We start from the raw sequence: 24241 nt of genomic DNA, 5'->3' as shown, positions 1-24241 counted from the left end.
TGAAATGTAATCTAAGAAGGTGGTTGTTGATCAAATTGATTGTGGAAGTTAATAAGTTCTTGCTCTACGAGTTGTGCAAAAATCGTCATGAACTTGAACTACCTTGGTTCAAACACCTATAGGAGTTTTTTCCTCCATAATTGAGTGGGGGAAACTATGTTTTGATACACTTGACACCATTAATGATGAGCAACATGTGTTTCATCCACAATTGAGTGGGCCAAACTGTGTTTTGATGCACTTGACACCATCAATGATCAGCAACATGAGACATACATGCAAAAACCGGAAAAAATCACCCATAAGGACATAAGGGTCCTTTGTACATAAACTTCAATTGTACTCCCCAGCTAGATGAACACTACTCCCCATGGTGGTTATTGCTCTTGTTTGTGACTTTTTGCATTTCTTGTGAATGGGTGACTGAGTTCCATGTGAATGGATGTGATGAACACATTAGGCCATTGAATATATGGCAAAAATGTGATGGATCTCATCTAGCTTATATGAAAGCACATAAACGACCTTTTTTCAACAATTCAATGGCCTAACGTGTCCATTGGTGCAATAAACACCGCCCATGACCATGAAACTCACTCATCCATAAGAAAAATTGGAATAAAGAACCCAATTGAATGATGAGGGAACTCCCTTTTCCAAGGAAAAAAACATGACAAAGCTTTGGAGAAATGGCGCACAGAAAGCACTTCAATGGCGTAGAGAGAGACGACTTCCTCCAAAGACAACGGTGGACCCAAGCGGCGAACGAACAACGATTGACGGAGAACCACTTCAATGGCCGAGAGAGAGTTTTGAAGGATCTCTCGACGAAGGGGAAGAGAGAGTTTCGAAAAGGGGGAGAGAGAGTTTCGCAGGAAGGAACTTCAGTGGCGGAGAGAGAGTTTTGAAGGATCTCTCAACGAAGGGGAAGAGAGAGCTTTGGAAAGGAGGAGAGAGAGAGTTTCGCAAGGTCAGAGTTTCGGAAATTGAAAAGTGTCGAAATGTTTCTGAAGATTATTCCAAAAATGTCCTCCAAGACAAAATAAATCTTTAAACAAAATTTAATAAAAACAACCAATGACAGTACAACACATGTCATTGTCAAAAATATGTTGTTAAAGAAGCATTTTCCATATTTTTATTGTCCCACAAAGAATTACTATGATAGGTCCATAAAGACAATAAGGAATATTCTTGAATATCAAATCTCCAGTAAAATGTTTTAAGATTTATTTATAGTTGGATTTTTAATTGTCATTTTAATTAATGAATCTGTTTTTTTCAAATTTAGTGAAAGAGAAAATACTAGTTGAAAGGTTATTGGTTTAAATTAATCATCATTATCACCTTGATTCTCAACTAGAAATTTTAAACATAATTAGTAAGTCAAATCACTAAATATATTTAGTGACACAAAAGGGTAATTAAGTTACATGTACCAACTAGAATCGATGTCCCTCTTTGATAATCTAATATAGCAAAAGGGTATCAAACACATCGTAAGGGTGGTGGACTTGTTATTTCTAAGAATAAAAGTCCTTATAAATAAGAGAAAAAAAAGTTAAAAGATAAAATGACCCATAAGAAGTTATGGAAACACCAAAATATTCTTCTATCATATTTAAAGTTCTTGAATATAAAAAAAAATTAAGAAATCTTTTAATTAATTATGTTATGAATGAAATCAAGTGAAACAAAAGTGAAGTCAATTTTAACATATATTTGCTTATTAGACAATGTTAAATGTTACAAATGTAGATGATCAAGAACCAAAGTTTATTAATGATTTTTGAGAAAAAAATATTGGTTAAAATGGAAAAATGAAATTAAAGTTTAAACTTGCTTAATAAGAATTTTGATTTTTGCTTGTAGTCATTACATCTAAAGGTGTTAAACCGGGATGAATACAAATGGTTTTTGTTTTTTTTTTTTAAAAGAGAGAAACCTTTAATTTAATTACTTTTAGATTTTTAGTTAGTCTACTTGCATATGAAAGACTCCATATACATGTAAAGAATATTACAACCATTTCTCTTGAAAATGATGTTTATATGAAACTTCATAAATGATTTAATTTGTTCAACATTTTAAATACTAAAAGAATTATTCAATAAAAATTTAACAAACCTCATAAAACAATCAAAATATGTACACTATGATTGTCTCAATAAGTAAACGGAATGATTAAAAAATATTCTATTCTTATTTATATATCTACAAAAAGCATAAAAAAATGGATTTGTCATAATTAAAGCATGTACTTAATTTATCAATAATGGAAATCTTGGAGAAGAATACTCAACCAAATTGAATTAAAGCCTTTCTAGATTAAAACAGTCAGGACACATATGGTACAAGCCTATGTGAGTATTTGTTAAAAGAATTATATAAAAATTACTATAGTATTTGTCTTTGTATTTATTTAAAAAGATTAAAATATAAACTTTGTTATAACTGATATTTATATTAATGTCATAACATTTGAAACTCGTAAAGAGTTTATAAAGGCAATATACAAATAAATAATTTGAAATGAAAATCTTAAAAGGTTAAAGTGTTGTTTGATATTATAAATCGAGTGTTTAAGTAAATATATTTTTGTATATAAAGAAGACTTATATAACGAATATACTTAAAGGATAAGACTTATTCATTGTTGGTAAGGTCTTTAAACGTTGATAAAGATAATTTTGATCCTCAAGAAAAATATAACGAATGTACAATTACATAATGTATTTTATTGAAATATTTTGTTAAATATGTATAAAATGTGTGGTTTATCTTATGCAAATAGAATCGATAACTATATACATGAAAATAATGATACATTAAAGGAGATAATAAAATGAGATGCATCTTTAAAGAAAAATCACACATGATCTTGAAAAGATTGATATATAATATATGTATTCAAGAAGTTGAATGTAACAAATATTTTTACAAAGTCATTAAGAAAGAAAGCTATCGAACAATTAATATAATTTTAATTTAACAATTATGCCTATATATCTAGAAGAGTCTCATTTAAATTATTTTAATTTATTCTCTCTTACTCTTTTATTAATGTTATTATATTATCCATGATTTTCCTCCCTCACAATAACATGTACTTTCTTTTTACTTGAAACGAAACCAAACATGAAAGGATCTTTGGTAGATTAGATTTAAAGGAGGGGAACCAGGATAAATTTTTTAAATCTAATAAATATTCTCAAACATAATTTTAAAACAAGTGAAATAAAATGACAGATTCACATATATTATTTAACTGGATCCTAATCTTGTACTTATTTCTATAAAACATTAAAAATGGCATGCAATGACATTATATTAATTAATGACCTAATCTCTTAATTAACTCTATAATAAACACCATTGATGAATTAATATGTGAAGTATTTCTGCCTTTATCATCTAAGAGCTGGCTTTTCTCCATTAATTAGCTGTTAGCAAAGAAAAAAGTCAACATTCTCTGGAACAGATTCCATCATATAGTGAATTTTTAAAAGCAGAAGGAATTGGTATGGTCAACTGAGTTGAGGAAATGGTGTGATATTTTAGGGTTATGTTTGAGACAAGGTGCAGGAGTGTTTGTAGTTGCTGATGAAATACAGTTAAGTAGATCTTTTGTAGACACAAAGAAGATCATCCACATGTTAATTAGTTCTTCACATTCAAATTTTGGGGCAAAGGGGGAAAAACCAGAGCTGGCATTCAAAATCAACGATAAGTTCCTTTTCCTTGTTTCATGGAGAGTGTCTAATTCTGTCCTTCTTACCCATCAACTTGGAAACTCCTAATCACAGTTCTCCATATCTTCCAAATCTCCTCGTTAGAGTTGTCATTAGCTTTCTATTATTTACTCATTTATTTATTACTATATACAATGCATATATTCACCTATCCTATTAAAGTAATCGTATACAGAAAATACTAAAAAAAATCAAATTTATTTGTAATTACAAAAATTTGTCAATTAATTAAGATGATTAATAATTATCTACGGTATAACAAATTTATTGGTAAAATGTTCATCAATAAATTTTATCGACAAATAATAAAAATTTATTAATAGTTATTGACGATCAAAATTTATCAATAACTGTCGAAATTCATCAATAATTAATTATTAATAAATATTAGTAAACATAGTAAAATAAAATAATTTAAAATAATATTAATTAAAATTCAATGTATTTTAATTATAAGAGATAGAAAATTTTTGTTATTTATTTTATAAAAAGAGTGCATTTGTGATTAAATCATATATCATTACTCTGAAAAATAATTTTTTAATTGGCATTTACATGAAATTATTTAAGTTTTTCATTCAGTATAAATCAAGAAGTCTCGTAAAGGTGTTATGTTTGGCGAATTTCGTTAGCGATTTACAATTTGATGATGAATGGTGGACTTTATATGTAAACGAATCTTCCAATCCAAAGGTGTGGGGCGACATAGTCCTTGAAGGACTGAGCGAGATTTTAATTGAAAAACCCATATATTTTGGCTTCAAAATGTCGAACAATCAGGTCAAGTACGATGTTATCATAACTAGCCTCAATCTGGCGAAGGAGGTCAAAGTGAGTCGTCTAATATGTTGAATAGACTTATGTCTTATAATTGACCAGCTCATAAACGGTTACCAAGTAAAAGATGCACTTGTAGTGCAATACCATCATCTCGTGACGAATCTACTCGACACCTTTACCTAAGTTAAGATCGAGCACATACCCTGTGGGGACAACATAAGGATTGATGTGTTCTTCAAACTGGCCAACACCAAGACAAAAGGGATGTATAAATCTATGTTACAACAAGTGATATCGTCACCAGCCACTAATAAAGTGGATGAATGTATGAGATTTGGCATGGGAGAGGCAACGTGGATGGAGCCTTACATACATTATTTGAAAACTAGAGGTACTATGGAAAGGAAAGACAAAAGTTGGGTAAGAAAAGTTGTTCATTACATGTTGCTTGGAAATGACCTTTTAAGAAGAGGTTATAGTCAGCCTTTACTCAAATGTGTGACCTTGAAACATGTTGAGTACATTATACGTGAGACGCATGAGGGGATATATGGTTACCACCCTAGGACAAGAACTATGACAACATAAATTTTTCGAGTCGGGTACTTTTGGTCAAATATGAAGGCATTGAAGGTTTTAACGAGACACTTTATCAAATAAAAAGGGGTTTTCACTCAAACTTCTTTGACAATTTTGCAGGCAAGTAAGTTTCATGCTTCCTACTTAGGCAATCCTGATCAAGCCTCCCATGTAATTCCCTACTGCCTACCTAGGCGGTCCTGGTTGAACCTTCTATGTAGTTCCATATCGCTTACCTAGGTGGTCTTGATCGAACCTTCCATGCAATTTCTTACTTCCTACCTAAATGGTCCTGGTTGAACCTTCCATGCAATTCTCAGTCGCCTACCTAGGTGGTCCTAGTCAAACCTTCTATGGAATTCCTTGTCGCCTACCTAGGCGGTTATGGTCGAACCTTCCATGTAATTCCCTACCATCTACTTAAGCAGTCTTAGATGAACTTTACATGCAATTTCCTACCACCTACCTACTTGAACCTTGACAACATGTAGAGTCCAACACTCTACAACATAATTACTATGTGGAAGAAACACAATACTTATAATAGACATTTACTACTAAAATATGAGTAGAAACGCAAGTTATGCAAGTAGGATATGATTAAGATGAAAGTTGATCCTATTAATGAAGTGTAATTACATCTTATGGCCTTATGCTCGGTCACCAACAAAAAAAAACAAACAACTACAAGTACAAGTTTGATCTTAATTATTTATCTTGTTACCTCCATTCTCATCACCCTCAATCATTGCATCAACAACAACTAACATACAGACCCTGATGGTCTCCTTTCCGGACTCTTCTGCAACACCTTCTACTATAGCCACTTCCTAAACCACTTTAGCGGTCGCTATCTCATTGACTTCGAGCATTCAATCATCAAAGATGTCCTTATTAGAAAAAAAATCTCACGTCTAACGAGGAAACTTCCTGGTAAAGGAACTTGACTTAAGAAATTACCTTGTTAAAGTCATTGATCTACTCCATAAGTATGTATTTCTGAAACACGACCATCTCGGCCTTTGTTACCTCTCGACCTTGTTTCTCTTCCTCCATCTTCTTCTTTAGGGCTTCGTTCTCCTCTTTCAAATCCTTCAACTTATCCTTGGCCTTTTTCTGAAAGTCGAGACACTTGGTCTTTCAGGTCTTTGATTGTTTGATCCCTTCTTCAAAGCCCTTTTTTCGCTTAGCCCAGAAACTCTTTTCTTCCTTGGCGCCTTCCTTTCAACTGCAAGGTCGTAGACCATTTTCACCTTCTCATCTTCATTCATTTCCTTATGCAAAAAATTTGCTTTTCGCCGACCGATTAACAAATGACCTAGTTTGAAACTCAAGCATAGCTCATAAGAGAGTAGTCAATTTGGCCTATTATATCAACTTCAGGTCATTCTCTTTTAGGTTGATCGTCAGCCCCTTACATATTGTAACGATAGGACCTTTTAAGCCGACTATGTCAGATGACTTGCTCCTTGAAGGCGCATCTCAACTTGGACCGAGTAGTTTTGCCCTCAGCTTCTTCTATTCCTTTCCCACCCCCTGTGCTTAGGGGGCACGAGCCTTTTACTGCTACTTGCAGGCCGATGAGTCTCCACCTTCACACCATATAGATTGGGGATGACAATTTTACTTGTTTTCTTAGCCTCATCGGCCAGTTGATTCCTGAGGTAACGAAATATGTCCCCATCTCCTCCCACTTTTGCAACATGATGAGTCATGTAACCTGAAAGCGCCCCAAAATGCTTATATCAGTTTACAAAATGCTCAAGTTAAAATTATTCTTCAACTTACCTTCCAATTCGGTAACTGACCTAGTTGACAGGTAAACTCTAACAATGTTTCTAGCCGACAACTTATTCTACAGTTGTTCCAAGATCCACACAATTCCCTTATCCTTCTCAGATAGGATGTCATTCGGTCATTCCTAGTATTTTAGAGGGTTGTAATCCAGTAAAAGGGAAAATTTTTGTTACCATTTTCGCCGAAAAGTGTGACTGACTAGTAGGGTTAATCACCACCCTTAAAAACCCATACTTAAATTTTTTGAAGGATTGTAAGTATGGGATCAGAGGAGAAGCTTTAGGCCTTCTCACCAAAGACAGTCAAGTAACCAGATATAACGTTTTGCAAACTATAGGGAACATCCTGGAAAAGGAAACAACTATAACGCTTTGCAAACTAACCTAAAAGCCTAAAGGCAACCCCAACTATTTGAATGTAACTATGTTGGAGCTACACTCAAAAAGCCTAAGGACACCCATGGTAAAGTCATCAAAAGGTATACGAACATGTAACTATAAAAAAAAAGTGTCATATATATAAAGAAGAAATCATCCTCATACCTCTTTCAATTATGACAAAAGTTGTTAATGGCACTCTCCCTTTTTAGAGACACAATCTCCTCGGACACCGCCTATAAAAAACATGTATTTTATTCAATCAGGAATTTAAAATCCTAAACCACCTAAACTTTTAATATTAGAACTTAACCATGGGGTCCACCCACTTATACCCTCCCTCCTAGCCCATTCAGACTTGACATGCCTCTTAGAAGGATCCTCCCTATTCTCTAGAACTACCTCCATACATACATCCATACGCTGGGACGAGGTTGTATCTAATGGTACCGAAACTCGACTAACGGCGCTACTACTACTATCAGATCCCTTCCTAGAGCCACAACTCGCGTTTGAACTAATACAGGACATACCTTGACACTTGAATATTACTCGACTTTTGCAAAGATGCATCCTTCCCTTGCAAGATAGCGGTCTTAAAGCAACCTTATGAAACCTTGGTGGTAAATTCAAGACAATTGACACCTCTATTTATAAGGAGTTTGGTGATGGTTCGCCCCATCCTAATGGACCAAAAAGAATAAGGTTTAAACTGCACGGATAAAAAGTCATGACTCCTTCCCTTTGAAGTAATGCTTCGTTCCATGTGTCACATGTTAGACTTAGCCTTACACCTTCCTCCCTACCTCAGCCTCAACACTGAACCATTGCAATCTCTTCATTTCTATGCTCCTCGAGGTTGGGGGGCTACTATACCAGTAAGGTTACAACCAAAGATACAAACTTTCTATGAAAAACTCTACAAGATGAATATTGAGTACTTGTTGTCGATATCACGTTTGGTAAGTCAAAAGAAGGTTGACCACCATTGCTTTACTGAAACTCTTCACAAGCCTTCAAGACATGAAAAGACTAAAGGATTGGTGTACTATAGATTACTTATTACCCTTCAGCCTTATCAACATTGATCTCTTCCTAGAATAACTTAGTACAGAACATACCATATGTTCCGTCTACCGAGGGCTATATGCCGCCTACTGAGAGTTATGTTCCACTTGTCAAGGGTTATATATTACCTACCAAGAGTTATGTCCTGCCTATCGAGGGCTATGTGTTGCCTACCAAAACAAGGTGTCATATGCCGAGGGTTAGGAGCTATGTATCAAGGATTAGGTGTCGCCTATTGAGAGCTAGGTGCCACCTACTAAAACCATGCATCACTTGTTAGAGCTAACAATGAACCACCTATTAAGCGGTCTAACCAAGTACATGTTGGCTTACCAAATCTAATGGTGTACCACTTACTTTGAAACTTAGCATAATATGGTTAAGCATTACCTCGATCAAGGCAAATGGGTCATCAGGGCATTGGATCTAAAATCAGGCCCATCGAAGTAAGGGCCCATGAGTACTAAATTATTGTATAAATATAACAGTAGTTTAGATAACTTATTTTTATGTTCACATTAATTATAATTTGACTTTTCCATGGCGTTAAAGGTTGACATGAACGTTGTAGTATGTTCTACAAACACAATATTTATTCGTTTTACAGAGGACGAGTACTGAAAAATAGAATAATGAGTAATTTGGGAAGTAAAAGTTGAAAATTTTCGAAGAGTTTGAGTCTTTCAGATAGTACATCTTCCGCTATGTAAGAACATAAGTTATGATAGTATTTAAACTTGTGTATGAATTAATTTTTAAAATTTCTCTTTGTATAAAATTCCTTTAATTTGTTGTTTTAATTTATTGGGAAATTATTTTTTTAATAATTTACAAAATAGAACTCATTCAAAAATACCTTGGCAATGAAGGATTAGTTTTAACCGTATTAGTCAAACTGTTAACACTATATCACTCATACTACTAACATATATTTTTATTATAGGTTTAATACATCCTTTGGTCCCTACTTTTGGGGGTTCAGTTCAAAATGATCCTACCTTTTGAAAAAGTTCAGTAAGGCCCCATATTTTGTTTAAAAATGTTCAATTTGGTCCTTTTCGTGGACGCCGTTAAAAACATAACGGTGTTGATGCCACTGTGGCCAAATCTGAGTGAGGTGTTATGTTGGATGATTACGTGGCATTGTGAAGTGAAGTGTCGGTTCTTTTATTAAAATCAAAGAAAATTCCAATCTAAAATCCTAACGTTTTAAGAACCCTAAAGTGGAAATTAGAATCAGAAGCCCTAAAGTGAAAATTAGAATCAGAAACCCTAAATTGGGGAAAAATCCCCAATCTTTTTATGCATGATTACGTAGACCACTAACAAGGGAACGTCACTGCCTAAAATAGAGTGTCTCGCCAGACCTGTAAGAAAACCAGAATCAAAACCACTATCACTTCGAACACAACCAAAAATCATTATGTTTCCAATGATCACCATTGCTTGCGAGAGCTCCACGATAGAAAACATGGCGGCGCACCAGAAAAGGGATCAAGATTGGGGTTTTATGAAACCCACGATAGAGAGAGGAAAAACCCATGGATCACTGGGTTAAAAGTGTGAAAGGATTAGCCATGTTCGATGATGCACTGTTGGTGAAGAAGGAAGGAAGGCAAAAATGCATAAAAAGATTGGGGATTTTTCCCCAATTTAGGGTTTTTTATTTTAATTTCCACTTTAGGGTTCTTAAAACGTTAGGGTTTTAGATTGGAATTTTCTTTTGATTTTAATAAAAGAACTCACACTTCACTTCACAGTGTCACATAATCATCCAACATAACACCTCACTCAGATTTGACCACAGTGACATCAGCACCGTTATGTTTTTAACGGCGTCCACGAAAAGGAGCAAATTGAACATTTTTAAACAAAATATGGGGCCTTATTAAACTTTTTCAAAAGGTATGACCATTTTGAACCAAACTCTCAAAAATAGAGACCAAACGATGTATTAAACATTTTAATGTTCATTTTTAGTCTTAAAAACTTTCTAAGTTTTTTATAGACTTTGAAATCTTATAACACGAAATGTGAAAATTAATTATGCTTAACAAAATCTTATTTAAAAAATTTAAATATTGGTCTTGATTTGTATTTTCTTTAACATAAAACGTTAGAAATGTTAGTTTTAGTGGCTATAGTTTGGATGTTTTTTAAAATATAATAAGAACAAAAAATGTTGATTTTTAAAGTCACGGACTACAAGAAAATAATTTTTTCTAACAAAACGTTGAAGCTAAAAACATCATTAAGCATACCTGTGTTGTATTTTCCAGTGCTCTATTTCAATGATCCCTGTAATATTTTTTATTCAAGTAATCACATGGTATCCTCAAAATTTCAACCTTTTTTCATCTTGATTTTATAATACAGACCAACGACTATGGATAGATGTAATAATGTGTTTTTGTTAATTTAATTAGATGTTTTATTGGCATTGTGACAAGCATTTATAAGGTGAATAAAACGTAGTTCACGTGAGTTGTTGTAAACCACGTAAATTAATGTCGGTACTTAATAAAATGACGTTGGCACATAACAAATGTAATCTTTTGATGCACAAAACATTACACTGATATATGCTGATGTAAGTTTTGGTAAGTAAATGGTTCGATTTATTATATTATTCTTTTGTGACATCATAGTAATTATTCTAGTATTTTTTTTTCTTTTTTAAAAAAATTATGTTAATTATCACGGGAAATTTTAATATATTGCTTCAAATATCATTAATAATGTATTATTATATGAAAATGTATTGAAAAACAATAAAATAAAAAAATACAAAACATATATCAAACACATACAAAGTTTATATTTGATGAAACACAAACAAACTATATCTGTTATAAAAAAAATCTAAATGAATACATTAAGATAAAATATTAAATCATTTATACAATTTCTTATGAATAAAAGTCAAATTAACTAATTCGTCAACAAACATAAATAGTCTCCATAAACTTAGTATAAAGAAAAGGTTTTCCATTGAATTTTTAAAGTTTATATATATTTCTTCGTGTTTTAATCCTAAGTTCGTCGAATGATAACGTTAAGTTAAAGTCAATTATTACATTTTCAAGGTATTGTCCACTTTGGGGAATGAAGTTTTGTCACTGTTTTTTTCTTAAAAGGCGTCTCAGAGAGTAGAAGGAGGAAGAATTATTTAAACAAGCTTAGGTCTCGACTCCTAAGTAATATGAGACTATTGAACATAGTAGGAACATAAGTCCCCTAGTTGAGATTTAAGAGGATTGACTGATATTCTCAATGATGACTCAAGGGACCAATAATTCGTTTGAAAACCTCGTTATTGGCCTCACGGTGGACGTCAATGTTTCAAGATTGGTTAAACAAGTCTTCACATCAACTGATCAAACTCTAAGCGACCTTCACGTCAATTGATTGATCTCTAACTAGTCGCTTCCAAATCCAAGTGTTGCTTGTGAAAGTCATTCGGATGATACCTGTAGAAAGTAAGTAGATGCCCAAGCAAAAAAACATTAATTACGATTATGCATGTATTGTGCATATATATAAAAGTTATACCTTAGACTTTTATTTATAATAGTTGTTATGAGTTTTACTTTTTGTTAGCCTAATCAAGGTCCAATCATACCTTAATCAATAGTAATAAGTTGATTTATTAAAATAAAAGTGTGATAATATGAATTTTAACCTATATCAAAGTAAGTCATATTGTTTAAAATTTGAGGAGTTGTGTAGTGATAAATCAACTTACCTTAAAGTAAATTTTATAACTACAAAGTCCTTTAAAGTATGTTTAGTTACTCAAAAACTTAAGAAGATATATAATGATAAATAGAATGTCGACCTACCTCAAATAAATCATATCACTTAAAAACTTGAAAAGTTGTACGGCGATAATTAGTATTCTAGTTTACTTTAAAATATATTGAATAGTTCAAAGAGTTGGAAAAATATATAATGATAAGTAGCATTCCAACCTATCTTAATAAAAGTCTTATCATATAAGTCTAATAAAAACCATAGAATACAAAATTTATCAAATAAATATATATTTTATTATAGAAACGTAGAATTTTTTTTATCACAATTAAAATAGAAATAAATATGTAATTAAGAATAAATCTACTAAATAATATTGCATATTCTAACATGAATAATTAAATCAAATAATCATCAAATAAGAAAAGGAATGATAATACAAGACAAAAATTTAGATATTTTAATTTTAATTTTAGCATAAGAATTATTAGTTCAAGAAAACCCTTGACTATAAAAGGTACTCAATAATCAAGAAAAGATAACATATAGGGAATGATATAAGGTATCCAAACTTTGCTCTAACAAAAAGTAAAAGGAAAACTGTCTGTGCTAATATTTGATTAGTTGTCATTTAACAATTGTAACAAAGATATAAACAAAAATAAAAAATTTATTGATGACCAATATATATATATATATTAAAGACATTTGCAAAATCCACACATTTATAAGTGATAAAAAATTTAATTTTGGTTTCCTCCCTAGTATGCCCATTGAGTGACACGTGAATAAAATTACCAAATGCATTTTTCTTTTCATTTGCTTATAGCTTTTAGAAAATTTCTAAATTGTTTAATATCCTTAATGTTTGTTTTTTCAAAGTTGTATGGCAAGTGAGCATATCACTGAAAGAATGAAAATGATACACCTATTTTTAAAAACTATTTTGTTGGAAGGAAAAAAAAAACAGTGTATATGATGTAAATCCTTAATTAACATTTGCGTAATTTTCTCTTAAATCATTTCCTATTTGACGTGAAAAAGAAAACATGAAAAATCCAAAAAATAACATACTGATTCTTAAAAGATTTCAGTAAGCAATATAAATCAACAAAAAATAAGAATTGACTTTAAAACCCGATTTAAAACTAGTACGATTAAAATGCAGTTAAGAATCAATTCAGAAATGATCGACTTCAGAAACCAAATTACATTGTCTAATTCAAATACTTTTTAAGTAGATCATACCATCCCTATTATACAAATTCTCATTAATGTTACCAAGTTCATAACTTTTAACAAGTATATTTATTTAAACTAAAATCCATCCAACAATGTAAACATAAAATATCAATTTTAACATGATTGAAATCTAAATAGTAGAATTAAAAATTATGAAGTTTCAAAATAAATATAAAAATCATTATAATATCATAAATGAAGAAATCTTGACGCAAAATTATCAAAAACATAAATTTCAGAATACAAAATATATTTTGACGGTCCTACGAAAATTATTAAAATTACCTTCTAGTCAAGACAGGTAAGCGGGAGAAGATTGTTAAACAGCCCCAGGAGAGTAAACCTGTGCTTTTTCAACAAAAGTTTGAAGGCAAAACAAGTACCAAAAGGGCCTAATAAAACAGAGAGGTCACATGAATAAAATTTTAACAACATCGGTGAATTTTAACACAGATCCACGGTTTTTTCTGCATCAGATTTTACACTTTTACTGTGCCACCGAACAAGGAGGAACCTGGTTCAAGGAACTGAAGTGCAAGGAGGGGCTTGGTTCATAGGAAGTGCAGTAATCGGTAACCTGCAACGTTTCACAACAGAGCAGCATTCATTTAATCATAAGACACATTCAGAGAAGGAGAAAAAAAGACAGACAAGCAGATATATATGAACATATCTATCTGGCTTTAAATCAAGTCACAAATAAAGCCCCCCAAAACAATATTATATATCATCCCTCACTATATGATACAAACACACTTGTTTACTACCAGGGCCAATGTATGATCTCAATCAGATAGTAAGATGATAAACTTTTCTTTAGAATGACGAGTATCTAGGAATTATTAAATAAATATAATATAACATAATTCATAATTCTATAAAATGTTACATATTGCATGATACTAAAAACTAACATGTATGCTCTCGTTTACATAAAATATTCATTGCAATTTCACCTCACTGGGAATTGATTCAAGACAATGCATTAACATCCACCTGGACAATGCAAACTTAAAAATGTGGTCTAAATGCCGGATAGCTTTTTCGTTTGCAGGGGACAATAACACCGAGACATACACAACAGGTAGAAAAACTGAAAAAAAATAAATAGACAAGGAAGTAAGAGAAACACCAAACAAAATATCATGGGATATTATAGAAACTTACGGAGATTCCAACCGTGGCTTCTTATTAGCCTTCTTCTTGTTCCTCTTCCGCCTTTTTGAACTTAAATCAGTATCAATGGAATGTGCTGAACCTGGTTGCAAAGGCGGGGTGGCTTGCAGTGAGGATTCTTGCCTTTCTGAACTTAAATCATTATCAATGGAATGTGCAGAACCTGGTTGCAAAGGCAGGGTGGCTTGAAGGGAGGATTCTTGCTTTTGACATGTAGAATGAATTTTAGAAGACTCGGTATGCTCAACTTTAACTTCACTTTTATCAGGCACAGAATCTGGAACTACTGCCTCTTTAGGATCCGGTGTAACAGAAATATCTTTTGACTTTGGTGTTTGTAACACTTCACTAGCCTGTAACAGAAATAGACCCTTCCCTTTGATTGCTTCATAAAATATAGACTTCGACTTAATTATCTCAATGAGCTTAGTTCCAGTGCTAGAATCACCTACATTAAAGGGTCATTTAGCAAGTAAGCACATAGCTATATAAAATATATTGAGAATATGTAATAAAGCATACACAAAAGGATACCCATAATTGAAAGAATAGCAGCTTGTGCTGCCGACTGCTCAGCTTCCTTTTTGGTTCTTGCAGGATCACCAGTGTAACTTGTACCATTGAAAACTACTGATGATGTGAAAATCGGAAGTACACCTCCTAATTGTTGCTGAACAGTGTTGTATGAAGGTCCCTCAATATGCAATTTAGAAGCATATTCATTTACGATAGACTTGCATAATGGAGAAATCTTGAAAGATAATGAAAAAAAAATCAACAGTTTAAAAAAACAAGATAATATTGAATGATAATACTAAACCAAAAAAAATGAAACAATGAAAAATCTTAATTGAAACATAAATACATAATTAAGATCAATGTTATTTCACCAGCTATTTGCTTTTCATAAGTTGGCAATAAATTGCTATGACAGTAAGAACCACTTCATATGAAAAAGCTTTTGCAAGATACAAATATAAGAATGATTAATTCAGGTTATACAGTTTCAATTCAAACCATTAACAAATAATATTTATCATCATGATACTTCAATTGTACCAAACTCGCATCATTATTTTATAATGCTACCTCACCTGCTGAAAACTAAGATTCTTCATCATTACAGAGATATATATCCAATAAAAGATATCACATGCAGAAGAACAAATAAATTTATTTTAGAATTCAAAATAGGCAGAAACCATCTTAACATTTATGTACACTAACTGAACATGACAGAGTATGCAAGATATCAAATGTCACAAAAACAACTTATTTTATTTGATAAACAAGAGAAACTACATTATATCTAATCATAAGGGAAAATAGCATACATTTTCACAAAATTGAACAAATCATTTTTCGTCAATTAGATGCAGAGTAAGCAAAATCAAACCTCAATTATAGCAATGTTTGGTGTCTTAACTGTTGAAAGGTATTACTGAAAAACATCACCTCAGAATTACTTCACAATTTCTATATGTGTCTTGCATCTATTGAAAACACTAACAAGAAGATGTGATACATCATACCTCACTAACAAGAGAGGGTCCTTCTTCTCTGGTCTTCTCAAGGATAGCTTCTAGAGCAAGTCTAGCTACATCCTGTTCGGCAGCTTTTTTCTGGGGAAATGTAGATTTGGAAGTGTAATCAATCCCAGCCACCCGCACAGTCGACCTAAACTTTGGAATATGCTGCACTCCCTCATTGATGGTTTGATACACAGGAATTTCATTGCCTGACCTTGACGTAAACTCTTGCAAACGATTTTTGTACATTACATGCTCTGAAAATTTTCATGACAACAATTCAAACCATTGGTGATTCCTCATGCATTTAACATAGATGTATGCTAAAAGACTCTCATCAAAAGAAAAGATGTGATTGCAAGACCTATACATAAGCTCATACAAAGTATAAGTATCAAATAATTTATCTAACATGTAGATAGAATATGAGTCTGTTAGGACAGCCTTCTTTATAAATTACTTCTATAAAAGAAAAATAAGAGGAAAAATTTAAATTACTTTCTTCATAAACTATAAACTAACTTTAGAAATCTCTCGTATAACTTCTCTAAGTTGTTATTTCTAACTTCTACACAAACTAATGCTAACTTATAGAAAATTTTATTTCATTGCATGAGTAAAAAATCATGTACAATGTAGCGCAATTACAGTTACAACCACAGTTTAAAACCATTAAAATGCAATGTAAGGCAATTGCACATGAATGTTCCCAATTAAAATTATAAAAGCTGTATTAAAAAAATCATTCTTACTGGTGAAACAATTTACTTTAAAACTTTCTGAACTTTTTTTTAAAAATGTTTCAAGGAAAGGTATATAAACTACATCAAGGTTTTGAAACTAACTGAAAATAGAACTGCAGCCAAAGATCTCAAAAAAACAACACCAGCGGTTGAACACCTTTAGTTAAAGCAAACCTGAGTTCAAACTACAATTATTTCAGAAGAAACAATGATCTATCAGAAAAGGTGTCTCGACCATGACCATGACAGAAACCTTTTCAAAAAAATGAAAGTGGTAGATGTAACAAACTCCAAACATCCAAACAGTTTTAGGTCAAATTCACTTCCAGTCAAAATAATTAAAAAAAAATCAAAATCAAAATTATCGAAATCTCAAATAGTCCCAAATACAGTACTAGAGTAATACTAATAACCTGGTTACGAAGAAACGAAAGACTTACCACCGGGAGTATGAGAAGGAAAGGGAACAGGAGCCGCACGTGAAGGAACGGAAGAAGCGCCGGAAGAAGACAAGGGCATGGTGGAGGAAGGAGGAGTTTATCTGTGGCTAGGGTTTAATGAATGGGCACTAGAATACTGAGGGAGAGGGAAAAGAAAGGTAAAATGTTGAAAGGAAGAGTGTATTATTTATTGCCCGTGGTTCCCAGTATTGGTTTGAGAGCAACTCCAACATTTTACATTCTGCAATTTCGGGAAAATAAAGTGATGCGGTAAATTTATTATAAAAATGTAATAAAAAAACTAACTTTGTTTTTTAAATACAGGTCAGTTCAACTTTTTAATTACCTCAACTATTTAAAAGAAAATAAGAAAAAAAAATCTTGTGAATTAAAAAAGAGTTATATAAAACAACTTTGTCAAATTTGTTTATATATAAATTAATTTTAAGTTGTTTACTTTTTATCTTAAATCTCTTCAATATTGTTTTATAAATGTCTAATATTGATTATTATTTAAAAAAATCTAGTAACAGTTGATTCATACAACTTTAAAATTACTTGAATGTATAATAATTGATTTTCTATAAAATCATTGCTGTAACTATAAATTAAGCATATTTTGTGTCGGATAAATTATTTGAGTATGTTTTACAACTTTATTATTTTGTTTAATGGTTGTGAAATCTTCTAGTAAGTACATGATATCCTTTAGAATGTTAAGTTAAAATATTTGTGAATTCTTGAATGTTTTTAACTGATTTTGTGAACATTTACTTAATTTTATTATCCTAAAATATCTTGATAGAAAAATGCAGTACAATAAAGTAAAAAATTTAACACACGAAAAAAAATACAAAATATTTTATAATTATTATATGTGTTTATTAAATAAAAAAAATTAATCTTAAAAAAAATTAAAAAAATTAAAAAAATTAATTTATAAAACAAAAATATTCTCTTCAAAATTAATTAAATATTAACATTAATTTATTTATTAAAATAATCATTAAAAATAAAAGATTTATTTAATTATTATCATAGTTCAAACTTTTTCATTGTAACTTTTTTATTATACTAAATCAATTATTCACCTTTAGACATATAAATAGAAAATTTTAGTGGTAAATATTTAAAAAATGATGATAATTGAACTGTGAATAATTATGACTTACGTTTATTTGTTCAATAATAACTTTTAATTTTTTAATTCATTTTAAAATAATAAAAAGTAAATATAAAAACAGTAAAATTGTTCTTCATTAATATTAACTAATCGTGCTCTTAAATTTAGAGAAATAGAAATATATGAATTAAATATTATATCATTTTCATGAGTAAAAATAATAAAGTCTCTCTTAATTTTTTTAGAGAAATAAAAAGGTTTATATGATTGGATTTTTAGGCAACAGTTATCAATACTTTTTTTTTCATAAAACTAATGTTACTAATATTTCAAAACAAATCAAACCAAAATCCATAAAGAAATATGACCTTCTATTTATACGAAAATTTCAGGTGAGTCTTTATTTTTTAAACTGTTAAAATTGGATTCATATGCTTATAAAAAATTGAGTGTTAATTTCACTTTGGAAAAATTTAAAGGTATCGCTAAAATAAAAATTTCACAGCATCACGACCTGCAGACCCAAAAGCAAAAACGCCTTCGCGCCTTCTTCACTACAAATAAGAAATTACAGAACCAGACAAAACCTTGAATCGTGAGTCCACCGCGGGGAAAGAAACTAACGGTGGAAAAGTATTGCTGGTGTAGGAAATAAGCAAACAAGTTTTGCCCACGGCACCATCAATTGCATCGTTACAAGAACCTCTGGAACCCTGCACTGCGATTCATGCCTTCAAACAATGATTCGAACAGATCAAATGGATTGCTGAGATCCTGGCATAACAGAGAAATCCTTCGTTGAGAAACGAGAATAAAAAATTAAATCATACATCATCAGAGGTAACTTACCCCATCCCCATTCCAGAACGTTTAAGTCCAGCCTCTCCAAATCTGTCATATATGGATCGTTTCTCATCATCTCATAACTCCTGTAACGGAAATTATTCACAGAAGACAAGTTGTTATTAGGCATGGGCATAATGGCAAGCTGAGTTCAATAATTTGTAGTTTTACCTCATATGCGTTGCTGATTTCTTTAAACTTTTGGTCAGCTCCAGGTTCTCTGCAACACAAGACAATACAGACACTAGTTTAACAATATGAAGGGGAGAAAGAGAGAGAAAGGAGAAATCTTTTTGGCCCGCAAGATTTTCCTGTTGAAGTTGTTACCTTTAGTTGCAAATCGAATCGAACCTGCAAATAAACCCTAAATCCAAAATCGCGAACTTCAAATCAGCACCACCACTTCCTTTCAAGAGCCACCATGAAAAATCATCACTAATATTTGAACCTGTCAAGGAGTCCCACTACTAAAATTTCAAAATCTCAAAACTTTACTTATCGAAAAATAAATAGTTTTTTTTATTCTGTTTTAAAAGGTTTAAAATTTGAATTTCGAATTCGACATTAACATGAGAGTGAGTTCGAGAAGAAGAGTATTTGAGTGTTGGGTTTGCAATGTCGGACTCACCCAGAGTCTGATCCATGAACTTCGCAGTTTCGGACAACTTCGCGCGGCCAGTGCTTGTCCCGACAGACAACAAAGTCTGACCATAGTTGATGAACGCAAGGCGGTGAAGCAATTGACGCTGGAGACAGAGAAGAAGCCGAAGACCAAGATCATAAATAATTCACTTTTCCACGTGAAATTTTTTATTGGCTTAATATCCTATTTTGTCCCCAGTTTTGCTCGAAAATATCAAATTAGTCCATCCTTTAAAAATTGCGTCAATTACATCCTCACTTAATAAAATTTGCATCAATGAAATCCCTCCCGTTAAATCCGTACAAACGGCGTTAATTATTTTTCTCTTTCTTCTACTTCCTCAATTAACGCCGTTTGTACGGATTTAACGGAAGGGATTTCATTGATGCAAATTTTATTAAGTGAGGACGTAATTGACGCTTTTTTTAAAGGATGGACTAATTTGACATTTTCGAACGAAACTGGGGACAAAATAAGGTATTATACCTTTTTTATTCTAGAACACATGATCATTAATTTAATACATAATACTACACCCTTTTAAAAAAATACAGTTTAGCATATCTAAACGCTATTTATCAAAACTTAACGAAGAGATAAAATTATTTAATTTTACAAATATATAAACTCAATTTTGACCGTTTAAAAAATAGAATAATATTCCCATAATACGAGGATTTAATCTAAAAAATAATAACAAACATCCTTAAAAAGAAGTTAAATAATTATAAACATAAAAAACTTATATCTATTACAAAAAATATCGAGAGTAATCCTATGTGGTATATCATACTATTTATAATGAGTTTTATTTTTTAATTATAAAATAATCAATTTATCTATACAATTATTTTTCTTCCTTAAAACATGAAAAAAAACGTTATTTTTTTATATGTCTTTAAGAATCTTCTTTATTTCTCTCTAAAAAATAAAGAAACAATTTAAAAAACAAAAATAAATCTTACATAAATAATATAAAATTACTTTTCAACAAAATGACTCTAAAGTTAGTGTCCTAAACAATAAATTTATATTATTCATATTTATAGTTATTATGATTGTGATTCAGACTACAATTTGTTCAAAAGTATTTTTTTATATATAAATTGGAGTTGTTTTGTGTTTATTTAAATAGATAGTATAGATTACCATGTTGATTTATGTGTGGTCAAACAAGATTTCTCTAATGAATCCTTTATTTTGTTGTATGTTGAATGTTTGTAATTAAGTTGTAGAAATCCTTCTTTGTCTTACTGTAGTTTAGAAATATGGCAATAATATGAATATATTTATAAGATATTTTTATCGCGTTGTTTTATATTAAATACACATTGTAAATTTCACTCTTTTCATGATTGTTATTATTATTTTTTAATTATTTGTTTGTTGTTGTTTTAAATAAATACGAATAAATTAAAAGAAATCATATTTATTGAGATAAATAAGAAATATATAATAAAGGTAAAAGTTGTTTTTAAGAGTTAAATATGTTTTTGTTAATAAACTATCATACAATTTTTGTTTTGGTTTCTTTTTTAAACTTTGATTCATTTCATTTTTCTCTTTGTAGAAGATGTGAGTTTTAGTTTTTCACAAGGCTTAATGCTTACTTGGTCCTTATGTTCAGTGGTAATTTTCATATTAGTATATGATTTTAAAAGTGTAGACATTGAGTCCTTATGTTATCAAAATTGTTTGACTTTAGTCCTATCCGTCTAACGCTGTTAAAATTGATAACGTTGAAGTTACTGTGGAGCTTATCTGTGCAAAAAATATTGATGTGGCATTTAGTTGACATAAAATCAGTTAATGTGACAACCAAAGTTTGGGTTATGTGTATGTAAATTGGGGAAACTTTGGCTGCCACCGCGACCCCATGGCAGCATCCGCCAACCCTCCATTGACGTCACTTTCCAGCCACCAACAACCACCATGAAACCCCAGATCCACGAATCACAGGAATCCAAAACGCAAAAAATACAAATTCATGAAAAACAATCAAGAAACCAAAAATCCTTCCTTTCAAACTAAATTATTCAAGGGAAAAAAACTACAATTGCAGGAATCCAATTCCAATACACCAAAATCCCCAAAGTGCTCAAATTCCCAATTCCAAAAACCCTATTCGCAGAATCAAGGATCCCAAATCCATGTGCCACCACTTGCGCAGAGAAAACTCAATCCCAAAATGCAATGTTATCGCTGCCCTCACCAACTTCATGCACTTAGAATCACGAGCTCTTCACGCAAAAACTGAAAACCCCAAAATCAGAATAAAAAATAAGAACAGAAAACCCCAAAATCTCCAAACGAAACCCTAAATCGCGAGACGCGCCAACAGTGAGCACAAACCCCTATGTTGCCAAGTCGCTAGAGTCGAAACCTTGCGATGACGCCATTGTTGCCACCCCTATGAACGGGGATCATCACGCCGCAGAGACGAAGTCGCACCGGCCTCCCTTCCCTACGCGAAACAAACCTGAACCGAGAGAAAGTAGAAGAGGAAGAACGGCTAACGTGCCGCCGCGAGCCACCTGGAGAATACGAAGACGCCGTCGGAGTCGCGCCCTCTCCACGCCGTCGTCGTCACCTCCAAAGGTCCCAACACGAAACGCAGAAAAAGAAAAGGAAGAAAGCCTCCCTGATTTGTGCAAGATCACAGAGATAGCCTAGGATTGGGTCTATATGCGAGAAGAAGAAGTCACGCTTGGGAAAAGTTTTTGATATTACATTAAGTGCCACGTCAACATTTCTTGCACATATCAGCTCCACACTAACTTCAACGTTATCAATTTTAACATTGTTAAACAGATATGACTAAAGTCAAACAATTTTGATAACATAGGGACCCAATGTCTACACTTTTAAAATCGGGTACTAAACTGAAAATTACTACTAAACGTAGGGACCAAGTAAACATTTAAGTCTTTTTCACAACTAACACAATTAGTTTTTATCTTATGTGGGGGTGTGTCACACCTTTAAAACATGTGTCCAAATAATCAATGTGGGAGGTTAAAATTAATTAATTTTTTTAAATTCCATAGTCTTCTCCATTTCATATTATTTCACCTCTTTCTTCAATTTTCTTCTCACAAACCTTAAATCTCTCTCTTCCCTTCATAATTGTGAATCCTAACTTCAATAACACACTATCCACAACCCCTTATGCTCATATCAATGCACCACAATTTTTTACTCATTCAAACATAAAATGGAATAAATAGATGACATTAATGAAAGAGAGGGTTCTATCTTCGCACGGTTATTGAACAAGTTCCTATTTTTGTTGGTCAATATTAATAGTGTATGGAATACTTTGTCTTTCCTCTAATAAATTTCTACTTATTTATGCATTTTTCAACCTTAGTGTGTCTACTTTCTTCACTTTTCTCTTTCTTAAGTTTGTCAGTTCTTTCACAATACAATCAACATTGTTGCCTTATGAACATGATTTTCACACACCTCAAGTGATCATTGTTTAATATTAAAAGGGTATTTAATGGTTTTTCTTTTCTCTAATTTTTTTCTTATTTGTGTACTTTTAAACCTAAGTATGTTTATTTCTTTCTCACTTGACTTCTCTTTATTAAGTTTGCCAATTATTTCTTAAGTACAACAAACATTGTTGTTTCGTTCCACTAACACAAAAAAAGAGCTTTTTTACATTAGTTATTTTAGGCTTTTTACATTTTTTATAGGTAAGACGTAAATTTATGTTTGTTGGCTTAAAATAAGCATTAATTTAAGTCTTTTGCTTTTGTAACAAACATAAATTTATGTAATTTTTTTCTAAAATTTAGACCGAATTTCTTCTTTTTCGTGTTCTTCTCTTTCTCCCTTTTCTTCTTTTTCTTCTCCTTATTCTTCTTCTCCTTCTTCATTTTCTTCTCCTTCTTGTCATTCTTCTTCATCTAAAAATTCTAAAAGGAATCGAACATCTAATATAAACAAAAAGAAAATCATAAAACCCACATTCAAGACAAACAAGAAGGACATTCATGTATAACAATGACTCAATTCCTCTAAAAACACTTATGCACGCCAACACTATAGCAAGAAGAACGAGAGATGATCTAAATGCAAAAAATTATTTGGAGGAAAAGATGTTTCCCAGCAAATCGCACACGAGAATGACTAAAATGCAACTTTTGGTCATCAATGGATGTCCTAAGTCGCATAAAATGGTCGTTACCGTCGAAAGGAAACTTCACGCAAGAGAAAAAAAATTAGGATAAATGAGCATTGTAGATCTTTTAAACACATTTACATTTGACATATAAGCATTAATACAAATTGACCATTTAATTGCAAAAATCAATTTTTTAACAAGAGTTGGATTGTCAATCTCAAGGTGATATACATATTCAATTATTCATTTAGTTGATTAATGAGT

General features: G+C 31.6%; 1 protein-coding gene and 1 long non-coding RNA gene across 2 annotated transcripts; both read right to left on the bottom strand.

The window, feature by feature from the left end:
* Nucleotides 1-13514: 13514 nt before the first annotated feature.
* LOC124824539 (double-stranded RNA-binding protein 4-like) lies at nucleotides 13515-17417 on the bottom strand. Its single transcript, XM_047296973.2, has 5 exons — nucleotides 17237-17417; nucleotides 16057-16310; nucleotides 15059-15275; nucleotides 14516-14972; nucleotides 13515-13925 (listed from the first exon to the last, which is right to left on the bottom strand). Exons 1-5 carry the CDS (start codon nucleotides 17313-17315, stop codon nucleotides 13868-13870), a joined length of 1065 nt encoding a protein of 354 aa, XP_047152929.1. The 5' UTR covers nucleotides 17316-17417; the 3' UTR covers nucleotides 13515-13867.
* Nucleotides 17418-18827: 1410 nt separating this feature from the next.
* Nucleotides 18828-19957, bottom strand: LOC148204512 (uncharacterized). The gene is made up of 5 exons (XR_015780291.1): nucleotides 19831-19957; nucleotides 19530-19650; nucleotides 19374-19422; nucleotides 19209-19288; nucleotides 18828-19133 (listed from the first exon to the last, which is right to left on the bottom strand). It is a non-coding gene; the product is annotated as an uncharacterized LOC148204512 (long non-coding RNA).
* Nucleotides 19958-24241: the final 4284 nt, after the last annotated feature.

Source organism: Vigna umbellata, chromosome 1 (genome assembly GCF_029865625.1).
Source record: "Vigna umbellata cultivar VRB3 chromosome 1, Vumbellata_1.0, whole genome shotgun sequence".
Lineage (NCBI taxonomy): Eukaryota > Viridiplantae > Streptophyta > Magnoliopsida > Fabales > Fabaceae > Vigna > Vigna umbellata.
The sequence above is the reverse complement of the archived record's forward strand: the minus strand, read 5'-3'. Positions and strand labels throughout refer to the sequence as shown.